Source organism: Sciurus vulgaris (genome assembly GCF_902686455.1).
Source record: "Sciurus vulgaris genome assembly, chromosome: 5".
Classification (NCBI taxonomy): Eukaryota; Metazoa; Chordata; class Mammalia; order Rodentia; family Sciuridae; genus Sciurus; species Sciurus vulgaris.
Genome location: NC_136465.1, coordinates 163444639 through 163467548, shown reverse-complemented (window position 1 = coordinate 163467548; position 22910 = coordinate 163444639). Strand labels below are relative to the sequence as shown.

The window sequence follows — 22910 nt, the reverse complement described above, 5'->3', positions numbered from 1 at the left end:
AGAAGCCTTGTTCCTGGACTGCTTGCCCCGTCTGAGTCTTCGCCTGTGGAGTCGGTGACTCCCTTGGGGCTTAGGGAGCTGGGGTTTGCACTGGGCAGATGCGTTCACGTCGTGACCCTGGCAGCCACGGTCCTCGTTACCTGGCATGGGGCTGGGTGATCGCTTTTCCTTTTGGTTTCACTGGTTTAGGCTGTAGGATTCCAGCATGGCCACGTGGTCCCCGTGCTGAGACTGGATCGGTGGGCTCTCTGTCTTCAGGGGTGGCCCCCTGGGGTTCAGCTCACTGCAGCCCACGATTTCCCACTTCTGAGCTGACTTGTGGTCACTTGGACTTCAAGGATGCTGCCTCCTTGGCCACACACCTGTGCGAGTGTCTTAGTAGTGTCCAGAGGACTGGCTGGAACTGCGTCTGGGTACAGGGCATTTACTCACACCCAGTGGAGTTCCTTTCCTTCCTAAGGTTGGAGCTGCAGCCGTGGGACACCTGCCTGCCGCTCCTTCAGGGCCGCTGTCTGGAATGATCCAGTTTGGCACAGGCCTTATCTAAAGGAGTACAGCACTGCTATTGTTTTCGAAGGCCACCATTGCAGCAGGTCCGTCAGGATTAGACGCCAAGCGTCAGCAGAGCCACTTGCAAGCGTGCGTGCGGGGCATTTCTGTCAGTGTTGCACGTCGGGCCAGAAGCTGAGCCGTGTGTGCATTTTGGCGTTGGCCAGGTGGTGCTGCCGGCTGCACAGCCTGTTTGAGTTAGTGATAAAAATTCTCCAGCATCGCCTGGTTCTTGAAGCGCGGTGTGACGCGGCCTCTGGCTGTCTGGGTTCCTGAGGACTGATTTTGTTTCTCAGGAGAAGGGGTAGAGGAGGAGGTGTTCCCCTCGGGTCACTTCAGGGTGTCAGGCCCAGCTGGGCAGGTGGCGCCTGCTCCAGTCACCAGTTGCAGAGCTGGAGTGACACCCAGACCCAGGCTCCAGAACTCCTGTTCTTCCCTGGTTGTGGAGGAGCTGGATTCATGGGCAGATGCCAGAGGTGGGCGGGGACAGGTCTTCGTCTTTCCCAGCTGAGGAAACTGGCCTTCCAAGGCACATGTCACTGGGGTCCTTCTCTCTGCAGAGGTGTCACCAAGCTTCCTCCCTCCTGTGTCTCATGTCTCCACCTCAGGGAGAGTGTCAGAGGGCAGGAGGATGGCCGCGATGGAGGGAAAACCAGCCTTCCTCCGCCCTAGCGTGTTGAGAACATTAAAAAGGAACAGCTTCCCTCAGAGCAAGTCCTCTGAGACTTCCTGTCCCAGCGGCTTAGGAGCCTGGGCCCTAGAGCCTCGGAAAACTTGGCTCTAATCCTGACCCGCCACTTTCTACTCTGGACAAAGTATATGGCCTTTCTTTGCCTCAGTTGCCCCACCTGGAAGCTGGGGTAGTAATAGGGTGTCCCTCCTCGGGTGGCTGGAAACGGTGACTGTGCAGGCGCGCTTCCTGTCTGGTGCGTAGCAGGGCCCTGCTGTTACCTGCAGTGCCCCTGTGGTGCCATGGCAGCTGCCCCTCTGAGAGCCTGTTGTCTGTGGCATTGACTGTGGAACATGTCACCCGTTGGCGCCAACAGTGCCTCCCACCTGGCGGCAAGTCCCAGCCGTGGGCAGAGTCTGAAGGTCGCTGCTTTCCAGCGGCTCTCTAACGGCCCCTTCTGCTTTTTCCAGAGGCCTCAGTGTGGTCCCAGATGAGGAAGTCATTGAGATGTATGAGGGGTCCCACGTGCCCCTGGAGCAGATGAGCGACTTTTATGGAAAGGTACCCGAGACGCTGTCTGCGGAGCAGCTTCTTTCCTCCTAGGCACGTGGCCTCCGTGGGCACAGGCCTTACCTGGGGTCCCCGCTGCTCCTGTGGGGCTGACGGGGGAATCTGTGCCGCAGGGTCTGGAGCTGAGAGAGGCTAGCGGTAGAAGTCACCCTGGCTTCCTCCGTGGTTCTCCTTGACCCCTCTCCCCCTACCTAGGGAGGCTCTTCCCATCCCTTTAGCCCACCCCTGTCTGCCCCCAGCTCCAGGCCTGTCCCCGCTTCTGGGGTGAGTGTAGGGACTGAGGCCAGCCTTCTCCTGTCACCTGCTGGCTGCCCACCACACTTCCCTGAAGGGAAACCGCAGGCCCTCTGACTGCTGTGGTCCTCTCCTGAGTGGAGCAGGAAGTTGGGCTGAGCGCGTGGGAGGAAGGGTGGTTGGGCTGGGGAGAATCAGCCACTTCCGTGAATGTCCTCGTGTGCCCAGCGTGCGACGTCAGCTCTGCGGTGAAGGATAAGGAGCAGGGCAGACAGTCGGGTTGCTGGGACCTCCCTCTTTTTTGTGGCGAGGGCTCTAAGGTAGACACCGAAGCTGTCACCGAGGAGCCCTGCCAGGTGGGCCCTGCGTCTGATGCATCCTCCTCCGCAGAGCTCTCACGGCAACACCATGAAGCAGTTCATGGACATCTTCTCCCTGCCAGAGATGACCCTGCTGTCCTGTGTGAACGAGCACTTTCTGAAGAACAACATCGACTACGAGCCTGTGCACCTGTACAAGGACGTCAAGGTGTGTGGAGAAGCCTCGGTTTCAGCGCAGAGGGGCAGCTGGCTGTGGTTGGGGGCGTGACTTGGTGTCTTCGCTGGCTTGCTTTTGTTTATGGTTTGCAAGTCACTGAGAAAGATCTGCTGTGTCAAGAGAAGTGGAAACCGGGTTTTTGTTAAAGCAAGATGGGGCTCACACTGAGGTCTAGATTTCTGGTCCTTTCTGACCAAAGGGCCAGGGTACCCAGCCACAGGGGAAACCTGGACCCACCTTGCCCTGGGCCTGGACCCCAAAGACCTGCCATTCACACCCCCTGCTGTGGGTCTGGGCTGCTGAAGTGGTGGGGGCATTTTAAAGTTTTCTTCTTTTTTTTCGTAGTTGTAGATGGATAGCATGCCTCTATTTTACTTTTATGTGGTGCTAAGGATCGAACCCAGTACCTCACAAGAGCTAGGCAAGCGCACTGCCACTGAGCCACAGCCCCAGCCCTAAAGTTTTATTCTTAAACTGATAGTTTATAGTTGTACATATTTATGGGGTGCACACTGTACCTCATAAAAATGCATAGTTATAGGGAGTGGGGAGAGATTGGATAACAGGATATCTTTTTCTCTTGCCCACTGAAGTTCCATATGGCTATCTAAGGCTCTCCTGGAGCCCTTGAGGAATACCAGTGGAGAGGGATGTAGACAGACAAGAATCTTTACATGCATATGTACACATTTATAAATTTATAAATTATGTATTACAATTTACATTCATAATTACATTCATTAAGTCATATGAACTTTATTAATACTTAAAATGCTTGTTATTTGATATGCATTTATATACTTATGTAAGACATAAATATGTTTATGCATATACATATGCACGTAGCATATGTTTTATTAATCAGTTAATTTTGAGATGGGGGTCTCACTGTGTTGCCCAGATGGGTCTCCAGCTCCTAGGTGATCCTCCCCCCTCAGCCTCCCAGGTAGCTGGGACTACAGAAGCAAGCCACCACACTGGGCCCAAGATACTTGTATTTTAAAAGATACATACTTCCACACTAAAATATTTTTATTCTGTGTTTATGACTAATTTAAAATTTCAAAACTTTATTTGGAATTGCACAGATTGCATTTTCCAAGCAAACCTTTGGAAAATTGCATTGGAAACTGCTTCTGTCATGGCAAAAAACTTCATTTTCCCCCAAGGGACCACCTAATATAAGTGCAGTAAGTGTAGGTTTTATGTAGTACCAGATTGCTGGGCTTAGAAAGGCAGAAGTTAATTCCGGTGCTGTTACACTTGGACTGTTTCCCTAGCTATCCCAGTCCCACTTTTGCTGATTAAAAATGTATCTTTGGACAGGATTCAATTCGGGATGTCCACATCAAAGGGATAATGTACAGAGCAATTGAAGCAGACATCGGTATGTTCTCGACAGTACCTGCGTGTTGCGATGCTGGGCCGGCATTTTACTTGGCATGCCAGGGGCTGAGCGGGGGGCTGCATGCACCTGAGTGCCAAGTGAGGACCCTGACCCACAACTTGACATCACTCTGACTCAAAAGGAAAGGAGGAGCTGGCAGCTGCAGCCACAGGAGGCAGGGTCTTCGTCACTGAAGCACTGGGCACCCATAACCCACCCTGAACCAAGCTTCCTTATGACTTTTATTCCCCCTGTGTCTAGGGCAGTCCTGGGCCTCTGTGCCCCATTTAGTAAGTGTTAGCAGATAGACCAATTTCATGCTGAATCTGTGTGAATTTTTCTCATGGTCTTAGAAAAGTACATTTGCTATGCTGAGCAGACCCGTGCGGTGTTGGCCAAGCTGGCTGATCATGGCAAGAAGATGTTTCTCATCACCAACAGCCCCAGTAGCTTCGTGTAAGTCATTCTGTTTCCTCCCTTGGTCGGGCTCACTTCTCATGTGCCACTTATTTTTAGTATTTGGAAAGAAACAGTTGCAAAAGTAGTTCATCCTTTGATGTTCAGCTAACCTGGCTGACTTATTCTCCTAGGGACAAAGGGATGAGGTATATTGTTGGGAAAGACTGGAGGGATCTGTTCGATGTGGTCATCGTTCAGGCAGAGAAGCCAAACTTCTTCAATGATAAGCGGAGGTGAGTGTCTGTCTTCCCGGGCACTTGGTTTTATTCCTTTGCTGCTATAAATTCATGTGCAGTGGCAAAATCCTGAGCATCTGAGATGATGGCTTGTTTTGTAGCCCTTTAGCAAGTGATTGCAGGAAGGTGGGATAGTACTCAGCAGGCAACTTGGGTGTGTTGGCATGGGTCCTGTTCAACTTGGGCTGACGTCAGGGCTATGAATCCAGCTTTAAGAAAATGATCACAGTGATGAGAAAGGAAAACCTGATGTCACATAGTAAATAAGATCTTTGGGTACAAATGCACTGTGAAGAAAACTGTGGGGGCAGGAATCTTTTTAAACAGAGCTCCAAGGGGTGCATTGAAAATTGTGGTTGGATTTTGCAAAACTCTGCAACACGGGCTTTATGTCAAGTGGAGTGAATCTCTACCTTGTCTTAGGTAGTGTCTTCCTGCCACAGCAGCCTTCGATGTGGGGAGTGGGGATGTTTTGGGTGTGACAGTGACTGGGGAGTGCTGTTGGGATTTAGTGGGTGGAGGTAGGGGTATTAAAACACCTTTTAACCAGGCAACAGACCAGTAGCTCCCATAAATGTCCACAATGTTGGGATTTCCTACATTAGGGTTCTGAAAATAATCCTACTGTGTTTGTATGATGGCCTCATTTTGAAGCACTTTACCTACATTTGTGTAGTCTGTGGTTGGTGACCAGCAGCCTCTGCCAGGTCGTAGAAAGCGTCCTCACACGGGGACCTGCAGTTAGTGCTGGATGCACTGTGTTCCTCTGGTGATGCCAAGTTCCAGTTTTTTGAGTGTCACAGTGACTCCCAGAGGAAGAGGAAAAAACCCAAAAGCACGTGTAGAGACTGAAAACTGCAGGGCAGGGGTCAGAGAATGAAGGGGAAGAACTAGAGTGTGACCAGACACAGTCATGAATGTGGGCTCGCTGCTTGGCCACGGATGAAGTGCTGTCACAGGACCTGGGGCATGGCTGCAGCTCGGTGGTGGAGCACTTACCTGGCGTGCATGGGGCCCTGGGTTCACTCCCTAGCACCAGGAAGACAAGACGAAAATCACTCCTGCGTTTCTCCCTAGATTCTGCTGTGGTCAGGAGAAGAAGGCGGGTCTGCCTTGGCCAGGAACTTCCTCTCCTCCCTGCTGCTCATTCAGTGGAGGGCTGGGGGCCTGGGCTCTACCTGGAGGTGAGGGGTGTCCGTAGAGTACTCCCCTGCACTGTTTATTGTGCCTGAATGCCTGGAGTAAATGCTCAGTGACCCTCCACCTGTGTCCATCCTTCTGTCATAACATTGAGAAGTCAGAGACAACCTAGAGTTCCTGCAGCAAGGGTGACTTGTTAATCCGAGCATTCATGTGAGGGAATGTTAGGCAGCCTTTAAAAATGATGTATTTGGAGCTGGGCATGGTGGTGTGTGCCTGTAGTCCCAGTAACTGGGAGGCCGAGGCAGGAGGATTGCAAGTAGAAGGCCAGCTGGGCAACATACAAAGACCCTGTCCCCCAAACACACAAAGAAATAGCTAGGGAAAAGAAAGAAGGGGGCATGCCTTATTACTGTAAAAAATGATGTACTTAAAGAGTATGTCATCACCTGAAAAACCACTCATGATATTAGAGAAAAAGAGATGTAAACCAGTGTGCACAAAGTGATCTTGCTCTTCATTTTATGTTCATAAAAATAGGGAAAACAGTCAGGTATGGAGGTACGTGCCAGTTCGCCCATCTACTCAGGAGGCTGAGGCAGGAGGATTGCAAGTTTGAGGTCAGCCTGAGCAGTTTAGCAAGACAACTCAGCGGTAGAGTGCTTGACTCACATATATAAAGCCCTGGGTTCAATCCCAGTACTACCAGAAAGAAAAGAAAAGGAAAAAAAAAAAGAGGGAACTGATGTAAAGACTGAGACATGCTGATATATTGACATGTTAGGTGTTTCTACCTGGGTACTAGAATTAGGGTTGCTTCCCTTTTCTGCATTTTTCAGATTTTCTGTAGTGAGCTTATTTTTTTTTTAATTGGAAAAATAATCCCAATAGGTGTTACTTAAAAAAAAAAAAAAAAAAAAGGGAAGGTGCTGGGGATATAGCTCAGTTGGTAGAGTGCTTGCTTTGCATGCCCAAGGCCCTGGGTTCAATTCCCGGTACCACCAAAAAAAAAAAAAAAAAAATGCAGACAGGCACTTTGAGCCTGGAGGGTGCCAGCCACAGGAATGTGGCCTTATCTCTCTGGTCCGTTTTCCATCCTAAAATAGTACTTCTGGTCCTTTGACTTGTTTTATATCCAGAGCGACTGAATTTAGTGGATAAATGTACTAAGGCAATATTTCCACAAACTTTTTTGTGGAACAGGTTTTCTGTATGACCAGATAAATTCGGGAAATCTTTAGAAAACGTATTTAGAGCAGGACTTACTTCAAAGCTGTCAGTAACTTTTTAAGAGGGACATAGGCAGTATGTAGTGTTTCCCAGATTTATCTGACCCTGGAGTTCTTCTGTGTCTTTTTCTGCATGAATCACCTGCAGCTGGTGGTCTGCATCATCTAGGGTGAATTGCACAGGTCAGGGAATGTGGTGGAGGTTTGGGCTCTGGGATGTGTTAGGTGTATCGAGGGAGCTGCTTCCTGTCGTCAGGGAGCATCTGAATTTCTCCTGGAGCAAGTGGCCTGTACCGTTATCACATGTATGTTTCCCATTTCTGTTGTTAGACCTTTCCGAAAGGTGAATGAGAAGGGTGTCTTACTCTGGGATAAAATCCACAAGTTGCAGAAAGGCCAGATTTACAAGCAGGTATCTCTTGACCAGTTTGTCCTCTATGTTGCTTTGCTTTGTGGCCAGCGGTCATGATAATCAATGGCTGACGTTCACCAAGGCTTGCTGTGTGCCTGGCGCAGTTTGAGCCCTTGAATTGACTGCTTATAACTTGGTGGTAAAACTTAGGCTGAAGTCAATATATTTTCAAAATGCTTGTATCTAAATTAACTCAATTGAATTGTTTTTAAAAACAAACTTTATAGCATTACCTTTCTTGGCTCATAAAATTTAAGATGCCAGCGGTAAACCTTGGAGAATTCTTGTTAAGGAGCATTAATCATGGCCTATTACTCATCCAAATTGATAATCATTTCCTGATGAGATACATTTTCTGTACAGTCTCAATGTATTTGGTGACATACAAGGCTTTCAAGGGTTTGAATGAATGATTGACTCGCTGACCTAATATTATTATGTTATTGAAGTTTTTTTTTCTTACAAACTGATATGTTCTTGGTGGGTATATGACAACCTGCCAGATTTGGCAATAAATGTATTTTCCAGGCCTTGTAAAAATTAGTTTTGGTATAGCCATTTCACTTCTAGGAAGTTAGCCTAAGAAAATCAAGATGCATCCAACGAAACGTTGCTATAAGAATGTTTATCATGAAGTCACTTTTATAGATAATGGTGTGAACATTCAGCATTGTGGCAGTGGTAAAAGGAATCAAGGACTTCACAGCTACTGTAATTACATCAAGATTAATATTTATTGATTTGGAAAGTTGACCATAGCATGTTAAAAGTAGTTATGGGGCTGAGGATATGGCTTACCTGTAGAGTGTTTGCCTTGCATGCGTGAGGCCCTGGGTTTGATTCCCAGTACTGAGAAAAGAAAAAGAAAGAGAGTTACAAAGTGGTATTTACATTATGAAGGCTTTTCGAAAAGTACGTATAATATAGAAGAAATGTCCAAAAGATTTCCTATGAAGGTGCTTCTGTATTTTGATATTTCAAATAAACTAGAAAAGCAAAACCAATTTTTTAGAAATTTAAAAAATATTTTGGACCATCTCTGTCATATGATATAATATCTTTTTCTCTTATTACAGGGCAATTTGTATGAATTTTTGAAGCTTACTGGGTGGAGAGGCTCCAGAGTGCTGTATTTCGGGGACCACATATACAGTGACCTGGCGGTGAGCAGCCCCTTTTCTCCTCAATTTGTTGGGGGACAGATGTGTTAGTCCCATTTATTAAGGAATTTCTCTGTTGTTTAGAATTTGGAGTAGGCCACATTTTAAAATGTCTCCTTTTTTAAAAATTTAAATTTCTTTTTGTTTTCAATGGACTTTTATTTATTTGTACAAGGTGTTGAGAGTTGAACCCAGTGTCTCACACATGCTAGGCAAGCGCTCTACCACTGAGCCCCAGCCCCAGCCCTAAATGTCTCCTTTATACAGAACAGCATCGTTTAGAATTGTGAAAAAGAAAAATTCTTTTGAAAATGATGGCAGCTGAAAATTTATTCAAAGAGTTGATCAGAAAAGTGTTTCCTTTTGAGTAAAGAAACGAATGCCCGTGTTAACTCCTTTTAAATCAGTACTTCATAAAACATAAAGATGGAACATAAAAATCTGGAAAGCCTCAGTTCAGCTCTGGCCGGCTGGTCACTTCCAGGAAACAGCTACCATGTGCCACTGAGGCTTTTTGTGCCCTTGGTGTGATGGGAGTTAGGGTTTAACCTACACTGGGGACGAGTCGGGGAGGTTGGTATTGGTTGCCACCCTCGGCTCCTTGTGGAACGAGGTTTTCTTTGTGGAGTGAGCGCAGATCTCTCCTTGCAGGATTCCCAGAGCTGGAAGGCAGGTGGGTAACGAGGGTCATATCCCCTGCCACCTCCACTGCCGCTGTGCCTGGATGTTTTGGCCTTTAGGTTGAGCTTCTCCCTGACCACGTGGGTTTGGCCCCCACAGGCCCTGGTTAATGATTCCACTCCCTGAGCTTCTGCAGGAGCTGTGATTCACAGCAATTATTTCCAGAACGGAAACTTTCCTAGGGTGGAATGGTCAAAGCTTGGGGCCAAATTGGTTTTAATTAAGTGTAATTCATTGAATTCAGCTTGGTTAATAACTAACCATTGTAATTAAAAAGTAATTTAAATGAATGTTTCTTGTGTCTGGGAAAGGTAATGACATGTTTGGGTTCTGTTGAGACTGATGTTGCCTCTCTGTGATCAGGATTTGACCCTGAAGCATGGCTGGCGGACTGGTGCCATCATCCCCGAGTTACGGTCGGAGCTCAAGATCATGAACACGGAGCAGTACATCCAGACCATAACCTGGCTGCAGACCCTGACCGGCTTGTTGGAGCAGATGCAGGTTGAGGGATTTTTTTGTTTTTTTTTCCTCCTCACTTTTCCTTTAAGCTTTTAGCTTGTGTGTGGGTCCAAGTTATTTCATGTATTTTCTTTTTAATTATAGCTATGAAGTATAAGGTTTAAGTTGTCCTCAGTGGACTGTGGGATAACTTTGGGGATTATTTTGCTGCTGAGGCAATTTTGCCATTTCCCCTAAAGAGACCTTTAAAAAATGCCCAGTCATTTGGACAGTGTTTATAGAGCCTGCATCAAATCAGGTATTTATGATCCTCTCTCAGTGGAAATGGGGCCCTAAGTCACACCAGGGGTGTTGCGTGGGGTGATAGATTCGAGAAGCTCTGCCCATGCTGGGTTTCAGTGCTGACTCTGTCTTGAGCCTGACTTCTCTACCCTGGGCCTCAGATTCCCTGTCTGTAAGGTGAAGGGTCCTGTGGAATGTGCACTTCAGTCTAAGCTTCCCGGAAAGTGTCACAAAGCAAGAGTCAAGATCTCTGGATCTAGCCTCAGTCTGACTTTGAAGAAAATAACTGTGATTTGCTGGCTTTCTGCGGCTTGGTGGCAGTTACTTCTTTCTGTAAATTATGTAGCCAGTTTGGGGCAATTAGAGAGGAATGTCCTTTTCATTGGTCAAGTCCTAGCCTGTGAGAGCTGTCCTTCTGTTGCACCGTGGCCCCCTTCTCTGGGCCCGCAGGTGCCTCGCTTTCTCCCTGGTCCAGCTCACCTGGGCTGCTGCCATCATGGCAGGGCAGATGTAGCCTGGAATCTGTGCATGTGTCACAGTACTGATGGCCACTCTGTGTGCCAGCCATTGTGCCGAGAGCTTCACTGTGCACGGGGCCGACTCTGGATTGAGGGACACAGATGCCTGCTCTCTTGGCCGACACCTGCAGCTCTGGCGCAGCCTGTTGAGCCCATCAGTGGCTTTGGAAATGGGCCAAGAACTGGCCTCATTGCCCTAACTGGCAGCCCGTGTTGAAGCTGCTGGGCACTGAGCTCAGGCGGCGCTGTGGGGAAGGGCAGGCCAGGTCCTCTCCCAGGCCCCACGTTCCAGAGCGTGGGCCCCTGCACGTCCGCCAGGCTGGTTTCCAGTGTTCTCGGCCCTCCTGGTCTTGGCTGCGCTCTGGTGAGGCTTTGTTTTGCTGCTTCTACTGCGCTTGCCTGTGAGATCGACTCTGGGTTAACATAGCCCTGAGCTTGCATATGTCACCCAACAGCGGTCACTCCTTCTTGTGTGCCAGCCGTGTGCTGAGCGTCTCCTTGTACGTGATACTAAGTTACAGTTATCGTTGTCCCACACGGGTAGGTGCAGATTTTCCATTTCAGGATAGGAAACCCGGGTTGTGAGAGGTTAGCAACGTGTCTGAGGTCATAAATGACAGAGCAAGCCCTGAACCCAGACCCTGGGATGGCCACTTCCAGGCTTTTGAGCACCACCCTGGAGTGCTTGCTGGTTTAGAGGTGTCAGGTGGAGCCGGGGACTTTACATTGTCTTATTTGCAGTTTATCTTTCTGTGTGTTTTAGTTTAACTGTAGTCAACCTTGGTTCTGAAAATAGTAAATGGAGAATTCCAGAAATAATTCATAAATTTAAAAATAACTTTTATTACATTGCTATAATTGTTCTGTTATTAATAATTATTATTTTTTTGTTATAGATAGACACTATACCTTTATTTTATTTATTTATCTTTATGTGGTGCTGAGAATCAAACCCAGTGCCTCACATGTGCTAGGCAAGCACTCTACCACTGAGGTCCAACCCCAGCCCTCTATTATTAACTTTTATTGTTCATCTCTTACTGTGCCTAATTTTATAAGATAAACTATCCTAGATGTGTACACAGAGGAAAAACAGCAACCCCTGGACGTGGTGTCACCCGGGTTTCAGGCATCCCCAGGGGCCCTGGAGTGTATCCAGTTGAGGGGGGTGACTGTCCTCGCCTTAGCTGGGGTCTCTGTGACAGCAGCCGCTGGTCAGGGATGCAGACATACTTGTGTGTAGATGACGTCACTGTTTTTGCCTTGGGAACCGTCTTTGTTTTGTTTTCCTGTGACCTGTAGAAACAGGTTTGACAGTTAAGAGTGCGACTTGGAGAAAGGAAGTGTTCGAGGTGATTCTGTGACTTACAGGAGGCACAGGGTTAGGAAGGACGAAAAGGGAATGAGCCTTTGCCACGCGCCCCCGTTTTATAGGACGGGAAGCCGCGGCCGGGAGAGACGTGCCTCCCCAGCACCACAGGTGAGTGTTGGCAGTCGGCCTGCGGAGCGCAGTGGGTCTTCCTCTGCTCTGGGCACGTGGGACTTGTGTTCATTTCACCCTCTCGACTCTCCAAGTCCTGAGAGCATCACTGGCATTTTACAGGTGAAGAATCTGAGCACAGAGAAAAAGGCACGTGCTCAAGCCTGTGGGGGCGCTGGGTGCCCTGCCTCCGGCTCTGAGGCTTTATATGACTGTCTGGGTCAGAGGCACCAGGTGTAGAGGAGTGTCCATCCTCACTGTCCTCCCTGTCCCCCTGCTGCCCCCTCTCCCTCAGGGTTCACCTGGAAAGGTGGACATTTTTCCACGGATCCTGTGGCACATTTCTAGAACTCTTCCTTGGAAATTATTGTCAGAGCACGCAGCAAATTACTTTGTGAGGAGAAAAATTTTGTCCTCTGAGATTGGGTTTGATTTTGGGGGTTGCGGGAGGGGGCAACAGTATCATTTGGAGCCAAGTCTGATAAATTAAATAGAAGCATGAAATTTTTGCTTTTAAAAAGTGACTTTGAAGGATCGTGTTGCTAGCCAGCCTCGAAGTGTGCCCGGTTAGTGGTGGTGAGGCTGGCTAGGCCTAGTGCACTCGTGTGGAGGGCCAGATGGTAAATGTTGTCAGCTGTGTGGGCCATGGACTGTCACCCACTCGGCTCTCCTCACACGGGCAGCGGTGGACAGTGTGGAGCTGGTGGTTGCAGGTTGTCCTGCTCAACTCCGGTGGACACTGAAATACGAATTTCATTTATTTTCATGTGTCATGAACTTCTTCTTCTTTTGTCTCCCCACCCCTCGACCCATTTGTAGGCTTGTAAGTGAGCACAGACCCTCAGAGCCAGGGGTCCCCTGCTGTGGTGTTGCTTCCCTGGCCTCAGCTTTCTGGATCCTTCCTCCTATGCATTACCCTTCAGCAGCCTTGGGGCTGAGGCTGCTGGAGAGGATCCATCACCATCCTTGGCCACCCTCCAGATTCAGGACCGTAGAGACCCAGGGGTGTGCCTCAGAGTGGGGTGCACATACCTGCTCCGTTGCTGAGACACCTGGGCTGGAGAGCACGCCTTGAACTTGGGAGGCTCGAGTTCATGTCTGCAGAGCCTCTGGTGGGTCCACCCGAGGGTCAGGAGTGGAGAGAACTCACCTGGCCTCTAGCAGTAGCTTGAAGAGAGAGAGCGAGTAGGTTGATTTAGGTTACCCTCACCCCGCAGTGAATCTTGTCCCCCTGCAAGTGTGCCGTTCTCCTCGTCCATGGTGACTCTACCGTAGACTGAGGACTTGACAAGAAGCATTTATTTCCCACAGTTCTGGAGAGTGGGAATCTCAGGTCAAGGTGCCAGCAGATTTCTTGTCTGGTAGAGGCCCAGCGTTGCACGGCAGCCTCGCATGGTGGGAAGGCAGCTGGAGAGCTCTCTGGGGCTGCTTTCATAAGGGCGCTAATTGCAGGCAGGCTCAACTTCCCAGATTTCATCGCCTCCCAAGACCCCTCCTAATACCATCTTGCTTGGGGCTGGGACTTTGGCTCGGAACTTTAGAGGGATGTGAACACCCAGTCCATAACGCGCAGAGGGAGGGGCTGGAAGCTCCTTCCTGCTCACGTGAGCCTGCAGGCACCCAGTTCATGGGACAGGAAGTGGGTGTGGGCAGAGGAGGGGCGGTGATTCCCCTGTTCTCTATGGCGTTAAATTGTTTTGGCATGGTCTTCCCCCTGTAAGGACCTCTGTTCTCGTCCTCTTATGTCTTCAGCATCCAGCGCAGTTGTGCTTGGCTGTAGATAGATGCACAATGAACTCACAACACACACACACACATACACACACACACACTCTCTCTCTCTCACAATTATACATCTGTGAAAATTCCTTGTGGTGTCCTATGGATTTTACTTCTTCTGATTGAATCTGAATCTACATATTCTAGAGCCTCAATCCTGTAGTAAGTAGCTTGTTGATTTAAAATGTGGAAGCTAATTAAAAATGCACTTACAGAACCTGTTCAAATCTCCCAGCAAGGTTAGGCCAGTGGCCTGGTGCTCCTGGCACACAGCCAGCGGGTTTTCAGTGGTAGCTGCTTCCAGTGGTGTAGCCAGGGGTATTAGCCAGAAGCCCAGATTTCAAACCCATTGAGACAGTTTTGTGTGAGTGCAGATTCTGGTTGGCGGCTGTGGGGGGCCACGCTGGTGGACCAGGCAGATGTGATAAGCGGCGGCTTTGGCTCCACGTGAGAAGCAGCTGGTTTGTCCATTTGGCCTTTCCCTCCGAGCTCTTGGGTTACCCTGTGGTCACGAATCGAGGGAGCCCCACCTCTCCCCTGCGATCAAATGTGTCTCCGACTCTGGCCTTGCTGTTTCTGTTTAGTCACAAGAACCTGGAGGGAGACTTGTGAGATTCCACTGTGAGCTTGTGGGCAGCTGTCACTTCTTTTTGTCTTTGGCTTGCAGTTTGGCCCACCAGAAAGCTTCCACCTGCTCTTCCTTCCCATCGAGATGTATCACTTTCTTGCCTTTTGCCTCTTTAGACGCGAAACATCAAAATGATGATGGAACATTAAAGAAAAAACATTAAAGACCATAATGGTCCATTATGGTCCCCCTACCTTAGCACAAATTTTAAAAAATTCTGTGTGAATTTCTACATGTAGCACAGATTTTCACAGGCTTGCAATTAGGGGATGCACCATTATGCACACTACTTCCACTTAACTGCTCTGATGTTGCTACACGTGCATGTAATATATGTAGAAGGTAGTATGTGTTAATGTATGTTAATATATGTAATAAATAGATGTAATGGATGTGTCACACGTGTCTGCACATGTATTTTACATGGATATACATGCATTATTTATACAAGCCTTTAATTCCAGTTGAAGATATATAATATTCAAACTTAATTTGTTAAATCAGGTTTCTCATGATGGATATTTAAAGCTCTGTGTGTGTGTTTATTTTATAAATGAAGAAAGCAGGGTTTCAGTTGGAGAATCTGAAAATGTACTACTTCACACAAGTACTTCTCTTAAAGAAACATAATTCTTCTAAGAGCCATCCATCAAAAAGTTCTCATTACTAATGAGTTTGTTGGAACCTGTCATAATAACTGGCTTGTGTCCTGCAGGTTCACAGAGATGCTGAGTCGCAGCTGGTCCTGCAGGAGTGGAAAAAGGAGCGAAAGGAGATGAGGTGAGGGTGGCTTATCTTGAACACAATGACGCCACCCCCTGTTCTGGGGGTGCCAGTCTGAGGCATAATCGTGAACCATCCGTGGTATGCTTCCGAGTGTGGACGTGTCTTCCCTGGTATCCAGGCTCAGCGTCTGCTGTTGGTGACAGTGACATTTCCTCTAGGCCAGCCATGACCTCCACCTTTCCTCTGCCCTTGCCATTGGAGGGCCATGGGACAAGGGAGCTCTGTCTTCTTCTCCTCCCCGCCTCCTTGACTGTCCCTTCTGGCTGCTGGAGGCCACGTTGCTAATGCTGGCTGCACGCGTGGCTGTTGGGCTGGGAAGGGGAGGCTCCCAGCCCTTGGTAAGTTCTTAGGGCTCCTACACCTTGGTGCGCATTTGTGCCTAGGGCTATTTCAGGAATGTGCACCTGGTCTGTGTGTCCTAGGGGACAGTTTCCAGAGGGGGCCTGTTGACAGTGTGCCTCCCTGCAAAGGAGCGTATGTGGACACTCTTTGCAGGAACACTGAAGAGCGTGGCCCCTCAGGCCCTGGGTACAGTCTCCCTAAGGTCTGGGAACTGTGGCCACTGCTTGGATTCTGGCCTCTGAGCAGTGGGCAGCCTGGCTTGAGAAGGAGTCCATGGGCACTGGGGAGAGGCGTGGAGAGGGGTTGGTGTCCACGCCTGGGCTCTGCGGGGCCGTGTGGGTATGCATGCTGTCCCTCTTCCTCCCTCGGGCTGTTGGCTGGCTGGGGCTTGCTCTGAGGATTTTCGTTAGCAGCAAGTGTTGGGTGAGGGGAAGGCAGGGGAAAGGCAGGTAGCGGAGTGACTTCAGGCCTCTTGCTTTGAGGCCAGATGTGGGTCGCATTCCATGGGGCCTTTACTTCTAGGAACCTCAGATCACTAGATAAGGGACCGTTGATTTTGAGTCTTTAATATCTTCGCATTTCAGTGAGATTCTTCGGTAAATGCTTAAAGACCATGTACGCGGTTCTGCCCGCAGAGACCTAGTTGAATTCTTTCAATGTTCTGCTCTTCGGTGGTTGGTGCATCTGTCATCCCCAAGTGATGACGGACAGCTGCTACCACTGTGTGGCTTCGATCACACAGTTGTACAAATAGGTATACTGTTTGCTGTATTTAACTGATTTATCAACAGTTTCATTTTTCTGGAATATTCTGTAGGGTTCCCAGCCATACGATGGTTGCACGTCCTTCGTATGTTTGTGGGATGTTGATTTAGACACAAAGGTGTGGAGGGGTCACTATAGGAGGTTAGGGCCTTGGGTGGGGCCGGGACCTTGACCTTGTAAACTGCTGTGGGCTGGGCTGGGAGGAGCCCTGAGGTTGAAGCGGATGGTGGCAGTCGACGTAATAATCCCCTTAATTCCCCAGGCCCTGGCTGCTTTGGGGTTCACAGCACGCCTGTGCTTCTCTCCCTCCCTCAGTTCTCACAGTGGCCTTGTGCAAAGGAGACCGTGACCCCACGCCTGGGGCAGGGAGGTTTCTGGACAGGAGGAGAACTTTCCTGTGTGCATCCTGTGTGTTCAGAAGCAGCTCCCGCGTTGGCGTGGGAAGCGTGGTGTGTGTGTCCACAGGGGCCTCGAGGCCGTGTTCTTTGGCTGCAGTAATTGGGAAATGTGATCAGAGTCTTCTTGAGAGATGCTGGGTGGACGGATGGTTTTCTTGAATGGAACTCCGTGTTCTAACTTTAAGTCCTATCTTTTTTGTTTTAGAGAGAGATTTTGATTTTAGTAGTTCAAAAACAAACCTTTAAAAACCTGTCTCTGTTGCTCTCTTTTCATTTTTGTTGTTTTCTTGCTTTAGAGAGATGACCAAGAGCTTCTTCAACGCCCAGTTTGGAAGCTTGTTCCGCACAGACCAGAACCCCACCTACTTCCTGAGGCGCCTCTCGAGGTTCGCGGACATCTACATGGCGTCTCTGAGCTGCCTCTTGAACTACGACGTCAGCCACACCTTCTACCCCAGGAGGACTCCACTGCAGCACGAGCTGCCCGCGTGGTCTGACAGGGTCGCCGCCTCCCGGGTGCCCCTCCTCCAGGAGGCCCAGGCCAAGTAACCCTGGCTGCCTGGGGAAAGTGCCAGAGGCAGCCCCGGCCTGCCATGGCGACTGGATGGGCTTGACTCTGGGCGGGTCCGAGTGTCGCTTTCTGAGAGGTACAGATAGCCTTTGATGTGTTTTTACTTTAAGGAGAGGACTCCCCAGCTGAGAGGAGCTTGAGGCCCACAGTGGGCCTCCCTCCTCTTGGGGGTTGGGGACAGTGTGGTACCGAAAGTCCCACAGCCTTGTTCACCAGGTCCTGAGCTGACAGATGTTCTGGGTTAGTTGAGACCACTCGGTGCCACCTCTGTGTTCAGCAGGTCCTTTAGAAATTGTTCCTGACTCTTCACCATTTACCCTGGGGCTGCAGGGCCCAGGGATGCAGAGAGATACCCCGTGGGCAGCGGGCAGCTATTTTAGTGAGCTGCTCATGGCAGAGAGTAGCAGAGGGGATCCCTGAATGGCAGAGGCCCCAGTCTTCTGGTCCCAGGTCTGCTGGGCCTTCCTGTGGTGTGTCACAGCCAAGAGAGCCCAGCCTCCCGGAAGGACTTACATGAGAAGGAACGAGAATGCTGACCTCATCCTGTGACCCACCCCAGGCCGGGCAGGGACAGTGGGTACAACAGGCGGTGGCAGGTGTCCTCCCCTCCCCAGGGAAGGAGGGCGGAAGGCACTGCTCTGGTTACGGTCGCCTTCCGGCTGGCGACACATCTACAAGGCTGTGAGATGTCAGCGGGGCGAAGAACCACAGCCTCCGTGCGAGGTCCCCCAGACACAGGAAGCCCAGGGACGCCACCCAGCAGTGGTTTCTTGCACTCATTGGAGGAAAGAAAATGAAGCAAGACGAGACCTGGTAATGAACTGCCACACCGCGGCCCGGCACCCGGGCTAACTGGAGCCTGTGGAAACACGCGGCCAGAACTGTGCCTGTCTGGAGGGAGGCGGTCAAGGCGCCTTCCTCTCTCAGCGGTCAGCCCCGCGGGAGAGGAGCCGGCGCTGGCCTGCACAGGAGGAGGAAGGGCCGTCCCCAGCCCCGCCGGCCTTTCCTCGGCCCTGGCTCCTGCCCTGTTTGAGTGGCTTCGGGAGTGGGGTGGTTCCTTTGGGTGGCTGGGGTGGGACAGGATGAGGGATAGTGAAGTTCATAGGAAGGCCTGGTACCGAGCTGTTCTCACTTCTGAGACCGGAGCAATGGCTTATGTCCCCCCTCGTTCCCTCCCTGTGAGGGAGGAGCGTGCCCCTGCCCGAGACCGTGCTGATGGCGTTCCGTGGCGTGTGCAGACGTGCTTCGGGCCAGGCGGGCTCGTCTGGTCGTGCCAGAACTCGTCTTAGGCTTCTGCTCCTCAGAGTGGGATGTTGGCAGGAACGTGGGGGCTTGTCCCGCAGCACCTTTGCCTAGAGGCGCGCCCAGCTGGGGCCACCAGTGGGCAGGAGTCGGTGAGTCACGGGGTGCCCTCCATGGCTCTGCCTGTCGCCATGGCACTTGACTTGTGTTTCGCTGTTTCCCTGTCACGGAGAAGGTGACCCTCCAGACAGGCGGCTCCTCTTTCCTTCTGTGTTGTGTGGTAAACACTGGAGGACAGCAGTCTGGTCCTTTCTGGAACAGTGGGCATTTCGTTGTTTGTGTTGCCCAGGTGTTTAGCCACCAGTGTTTTGGAGGCTGGCTTCTGATGCAGCAGGTGATACTCAGAACCGCTTAGTGTTGGGATCCAAAAAGGATGCATGGTGCTTTCTCTTGGCTTATAATTTCTGCTTTGCAGAAGCAGAAGTGGGTAGGTATTGTTGACCGGTGTCCTTGGTTTGTATCTATTCAGTGTCCGTGGCATATGTACGAGGTGCCAGTTACAGGGTGTTTTGTTGGCTCTGTTTTAAAAACCTGCTTTCTTGAATGTCTGGGTTAGATGACCTTGAGGCAGGGGGCATTTTCTGAGTATTATGAAAAATGAATTTTACAAATTATTCCCAGGAGGAGAGTTTTCATGTCAGGGCCATGAGTCTGGCCACACAGAGATCTACCAGGTAGCAGAGGCCTGGCATCTGCTGCACTGGGCCACCAAACGTGGGCCTGGCAGCCCGCAGCGTGTGCAGCTCACAAGTGCACCTCGTAGCAGGGACGGGCGTTTCCCACCTGTCTGTCCTGCCGAGCTCAGTCGAGGCAAGCTCCACCTGTCACCCTCAGGACTCAGCTGGGACCCGGCACGTGGCACTGTGCATCCTGTTGTCTCCCATTCTCCAGTGTGTGCGTGGCTGGAAGCATGCTGGCATCAGGAGAAGCAACTGTTTGCTACCGCTAAAAAAATCAATTTGTAAAGCAAACAATAAAATTAGTTCGAACATTTAAACAGTTTCTGTTTTTAACCTTGCTTAGATTGATTTTCTAAGAATTACGTGAACAAAAATTGACAGTCCAGGGCCAGTCCACACCAGTGGGGGCAGTCCAGGAGGCTCATGTACCGTGGCAGGGGCTTGGGGCAGGGACAGCACTGAGGGTTTTTTCGAGAGTTGCTTTCATAGAGGAAACCTGGCTTTAAAAGTATTTTAGGTATTTGGCTAAAGCTCCTACTTTCCTTCTAACACATTCATATTCTCTCTGTTTCTCACTCTCTGTCTCTCTCTTCTCGTCTCCCCTCTCCATCCTTCCCCATCATATTTTACTCTTGAGCTCCATTTTCTGCTCTCACCATTAATTCCGTGTGACATATACCACCTGCTATGGATTTCGGCCTATCAGACTGAATCACTGGTTGCTTTGAGTACATCAGCCCTCTTCATTATTGCAAAGGAGAAGTGAGAAGCAATCTCGCTTCCTCCTGATTTAGTTTTGGGTGAGCTCAGTGGCTTTTCCTCTCTCCTCTCAGTAGGATTTTTGAGCAGCAGAGAATGCTGAATATCGACTCTGCATTCTACTTCGCTCAATGCTCACTTGCTGTCAGAGACCCAGACTGGGACCCCTTATCTAGAATACACTAAATTTGGCCAGATGCAGGGTTCTCTGATTATTCAACTGCCTGTGTTTTCCATCCTGATAATACCGATTTTCTTTTGTACCACCTTTTTTTTTTTCTTTGTGCTTTAGTATTTGGGAGCTGGGTTCAGAGTTGAGCTAACCTTTGACACCACTGTTGGCTTAAGGGAAGGGAGGAGTTCCTGAAATAAGAGTCAGAGAACTTCTCCCTTAAAGGGCCAGCTGGGTACTGCTTTCAACCTTGCTCCTGTAGCAGGACATGGCAGCTCTCCATTGTGACTTGATCTACCAGAACAGGCTGTAGGCTGGCTGGATTTGGCTCTGGGCTGTAGTGTGCAGGTCCCCACTCTGATGGACTGTGTTGGTTTCGGGGGTGAGATTCTCCTTTTGAGAGGTGCAAATGAGTAACCTGACAGCTTGGATGCAGATCTAGAAGGAGGCTCTCTGGGGAGATGTGCCACGGTCCCTTCCCAGCTGCTTTCCATGCATGTCTCCTTGTTGGCCAGCGGTCAGACGCCATGTGTCCCGCACACGTCAGGACTGCTTCACGGTGTGTACCTGAGCTACCTCTCCTCATTTGTTACTATGCGTATTGGGTGCTGGGCTCCCCTGCCCAGTACCTTTCTGGACTGAAGGACTTAGTTCCCCTACCGCAGTGTGTGCTGTTGGCCAACTGTTCTCAGCTGTCAGACTTCTGGGAATTTCCCTTGCCTCGCCCCAGACCAGGCCCGCTTCTTGGGGGCCTCTGGACTGCTGCATGTGGAGGCACAGAGGCCTGGCCTCCCTGACCCGGGGCGGCCCTGTAGAGCCACTCTCTGTGGGGTCAGCCAGGCCTGCCACCCCACCTCCTTGCCTCTGGCAGATCTGCAGCACTTCCCTGTAAACCTTCCTGCATGCAGCGCCCGCCTCCAGGGAACCCGCCTGGGACAGTGCTTCTGTACTTTTCTAGTAGTACGAGCTTCACCTCCAACTTGGAGACTTTTCTAATTGTTTAGTAGAATGACAAACTGTGCCTGTACAATCACAGGTATAAAAATGCAAATTAGATAACTATTTATTCTGAACGTGAATTTGCTATTTATTCTAAATGTCGATTTTATGTTTTAAGTGATATTGAACTCAAAGCCGAATTAAAGTGTGAATTGTATTGCCTGGTTGGTTGTTTAAGTCTGTCGTCTGTACTTATGTTGGCAAAGCCTTATTAAATTCTAATGAATCTACAGTGTTTTCTAAACATGCCTTTTGTGTGAGATAATCTCTATTAAAAGAAATACAAGGATTTTTGTGGTTAAAAAAATACCTATTCTTGGGCTGGGAATGTGGCTTGGTAGTAGAATGGTAGAATACTTCCCTGTGAGGACCTGGTTTCCATCCCTAGCAACACACACACACACACACACACACACACACACACACACACAACCCCCTTAATGGATCCCTGCGGGGCTGTCCCTGAGACAAGGGATCAGACTTCGCTTATACCTCTAGAGCTTGAAGACTGTTCATACAGACAAACGGGGCATGTGAGGGCAGCCTGGGGCTCCGCTTCTGACCCTCACAGGGCTCCTTCCTGGAGAAGGAGCAGTAGCCGGGCGTCCACATGCTTGTTTGTAGTGAAAATACTGGGAAAGTTAGAAGGTTTTCAGGAAAAGAAATAGGGACTAGGAGTTCGTATTATGAAGTCAATTCACTTCTGATTTTGGGTAAATTTGTAAATACTTACAAGACTTTTTAAAATGTTTTTTAAATGTGTACATCTGTGTGGGTTTAACATCTTAACATTCTTGATCAACTGTCTCTCCGCTTGACCTGGGGCTTCTTTCCTTTCCTGGAGTTGGGAGCGGACTCTGGGGCTTCCAGAGCTTTGGACTTGGCTCAGCAGAAACCCCAGTGATGTGGAATAAAGTTACTCGGGTTGCGAAGGTGACAGATCTGCTCCACTAGCCTTTCTCTCCTTGCCGAGCGGTGATTGTCCACCCAGGTCTGCACCGTGTCCCGGGGACAGTTTGGAGATGTGTGGCGATTGGGTTGGAGGGTGCTTGGTTGTCACAGTGATGGGAGGGCATTCTGGCTCTTCAGGGGAGAGTACCAGGCATTTTGAATTTCCCTAAACTTCACCTAGGACACTTCTCCGCACATCCTTGGCAGAGGTGCTGCTGACATTCATGTGCAGGGAAGCCTGTCTTTTTTTAAGCTTAGACCCTAATTCTGTTTTACCTTGTAACCAGGAAGAATTTTTTGACATGACTTTAACCTACTGAATTTTCTAGAAATTCAGCTACATATGAATCACAGGAGGATTTTAGCTTTGCCCTTTTCAGAATTTGTAAAGAATTATGCACCATTTCAGAAGAACCCCTCTTGGACAACAGTGCCACTCTTGAATTGATAGTGAAACACACACCTGTCAGCCTGGTTGTCATTTTAATGAGATTCTGCAGATGCACATCTGTAAGAGTATACTTACTGTCTTAGTCCATTCAGGCTGCTGTAACAAAATACCACAGGCCTATGAACCAAGGTATTTCTCACAGTTGCAGAGACTTGGAAGTCAAGATGGAGGTGTGGCAGATTTGGTGTTTGGTGAGGCCTATCTCCTGGTTTTATATATGGTGGAGGACCGAGGGAACTCTCTGGGGCATCCTTTATAAAAGGCACTAATCCCATTTGTGAGGATTCACCCTCCCGACTTAATCACCTCCCAAGGTCCTAT

General features: G+C 49.6%; 1 protein-coding gene across 1 annotated transcript in view; it reads left to right on the top strand.

Moving 5' to 3' along the window:
- The window catches only part of NT5DC3 (5'-nucleotidase domain containing 3), a 55439-nt gene extending 37764 nt beyond the window's left edge, over window positions 1–17675 (top strand). The window contains exons 5-14 of the mRNA XM_079142881.1: window positions 1690–1780; window positions 2414–2551; window positions 3887–3947; window positions 4301–4403; window positions 4538–4639; window positions 7342–7423; window positions 8500–8586; window positions 9628–9768; window positions 15129–15193; window positions 17001–17675. Of these exons, the coding sequence (XP_078999007.1) occupies window positions 1690–1780; window positions 2414–2551; window positions 3887–3947; window positions 4301–4403; window positions 4538–4639; window positions 7342–7423; window positions 8500–8586; window positions 9628–9768; window positions 15129–15193; window positions 17001–17253 (1123 nt within the window). The 3' untranslated portion in view covers window positions 17254–17675. The remainder of the gene's footprint in view (window positions 1–1689; window positions 1781–2413; window positions 2552–3886; window positions 3948–4300; window positions 4404–4537; window positions 4640–7341; window positions 7424–8499; window positions 8587–9627; window positions 9769–15128; window positions 15194–17000) is intronic.
- Window positions 17676–22910: the final 5235 nt, after the last annotated feature.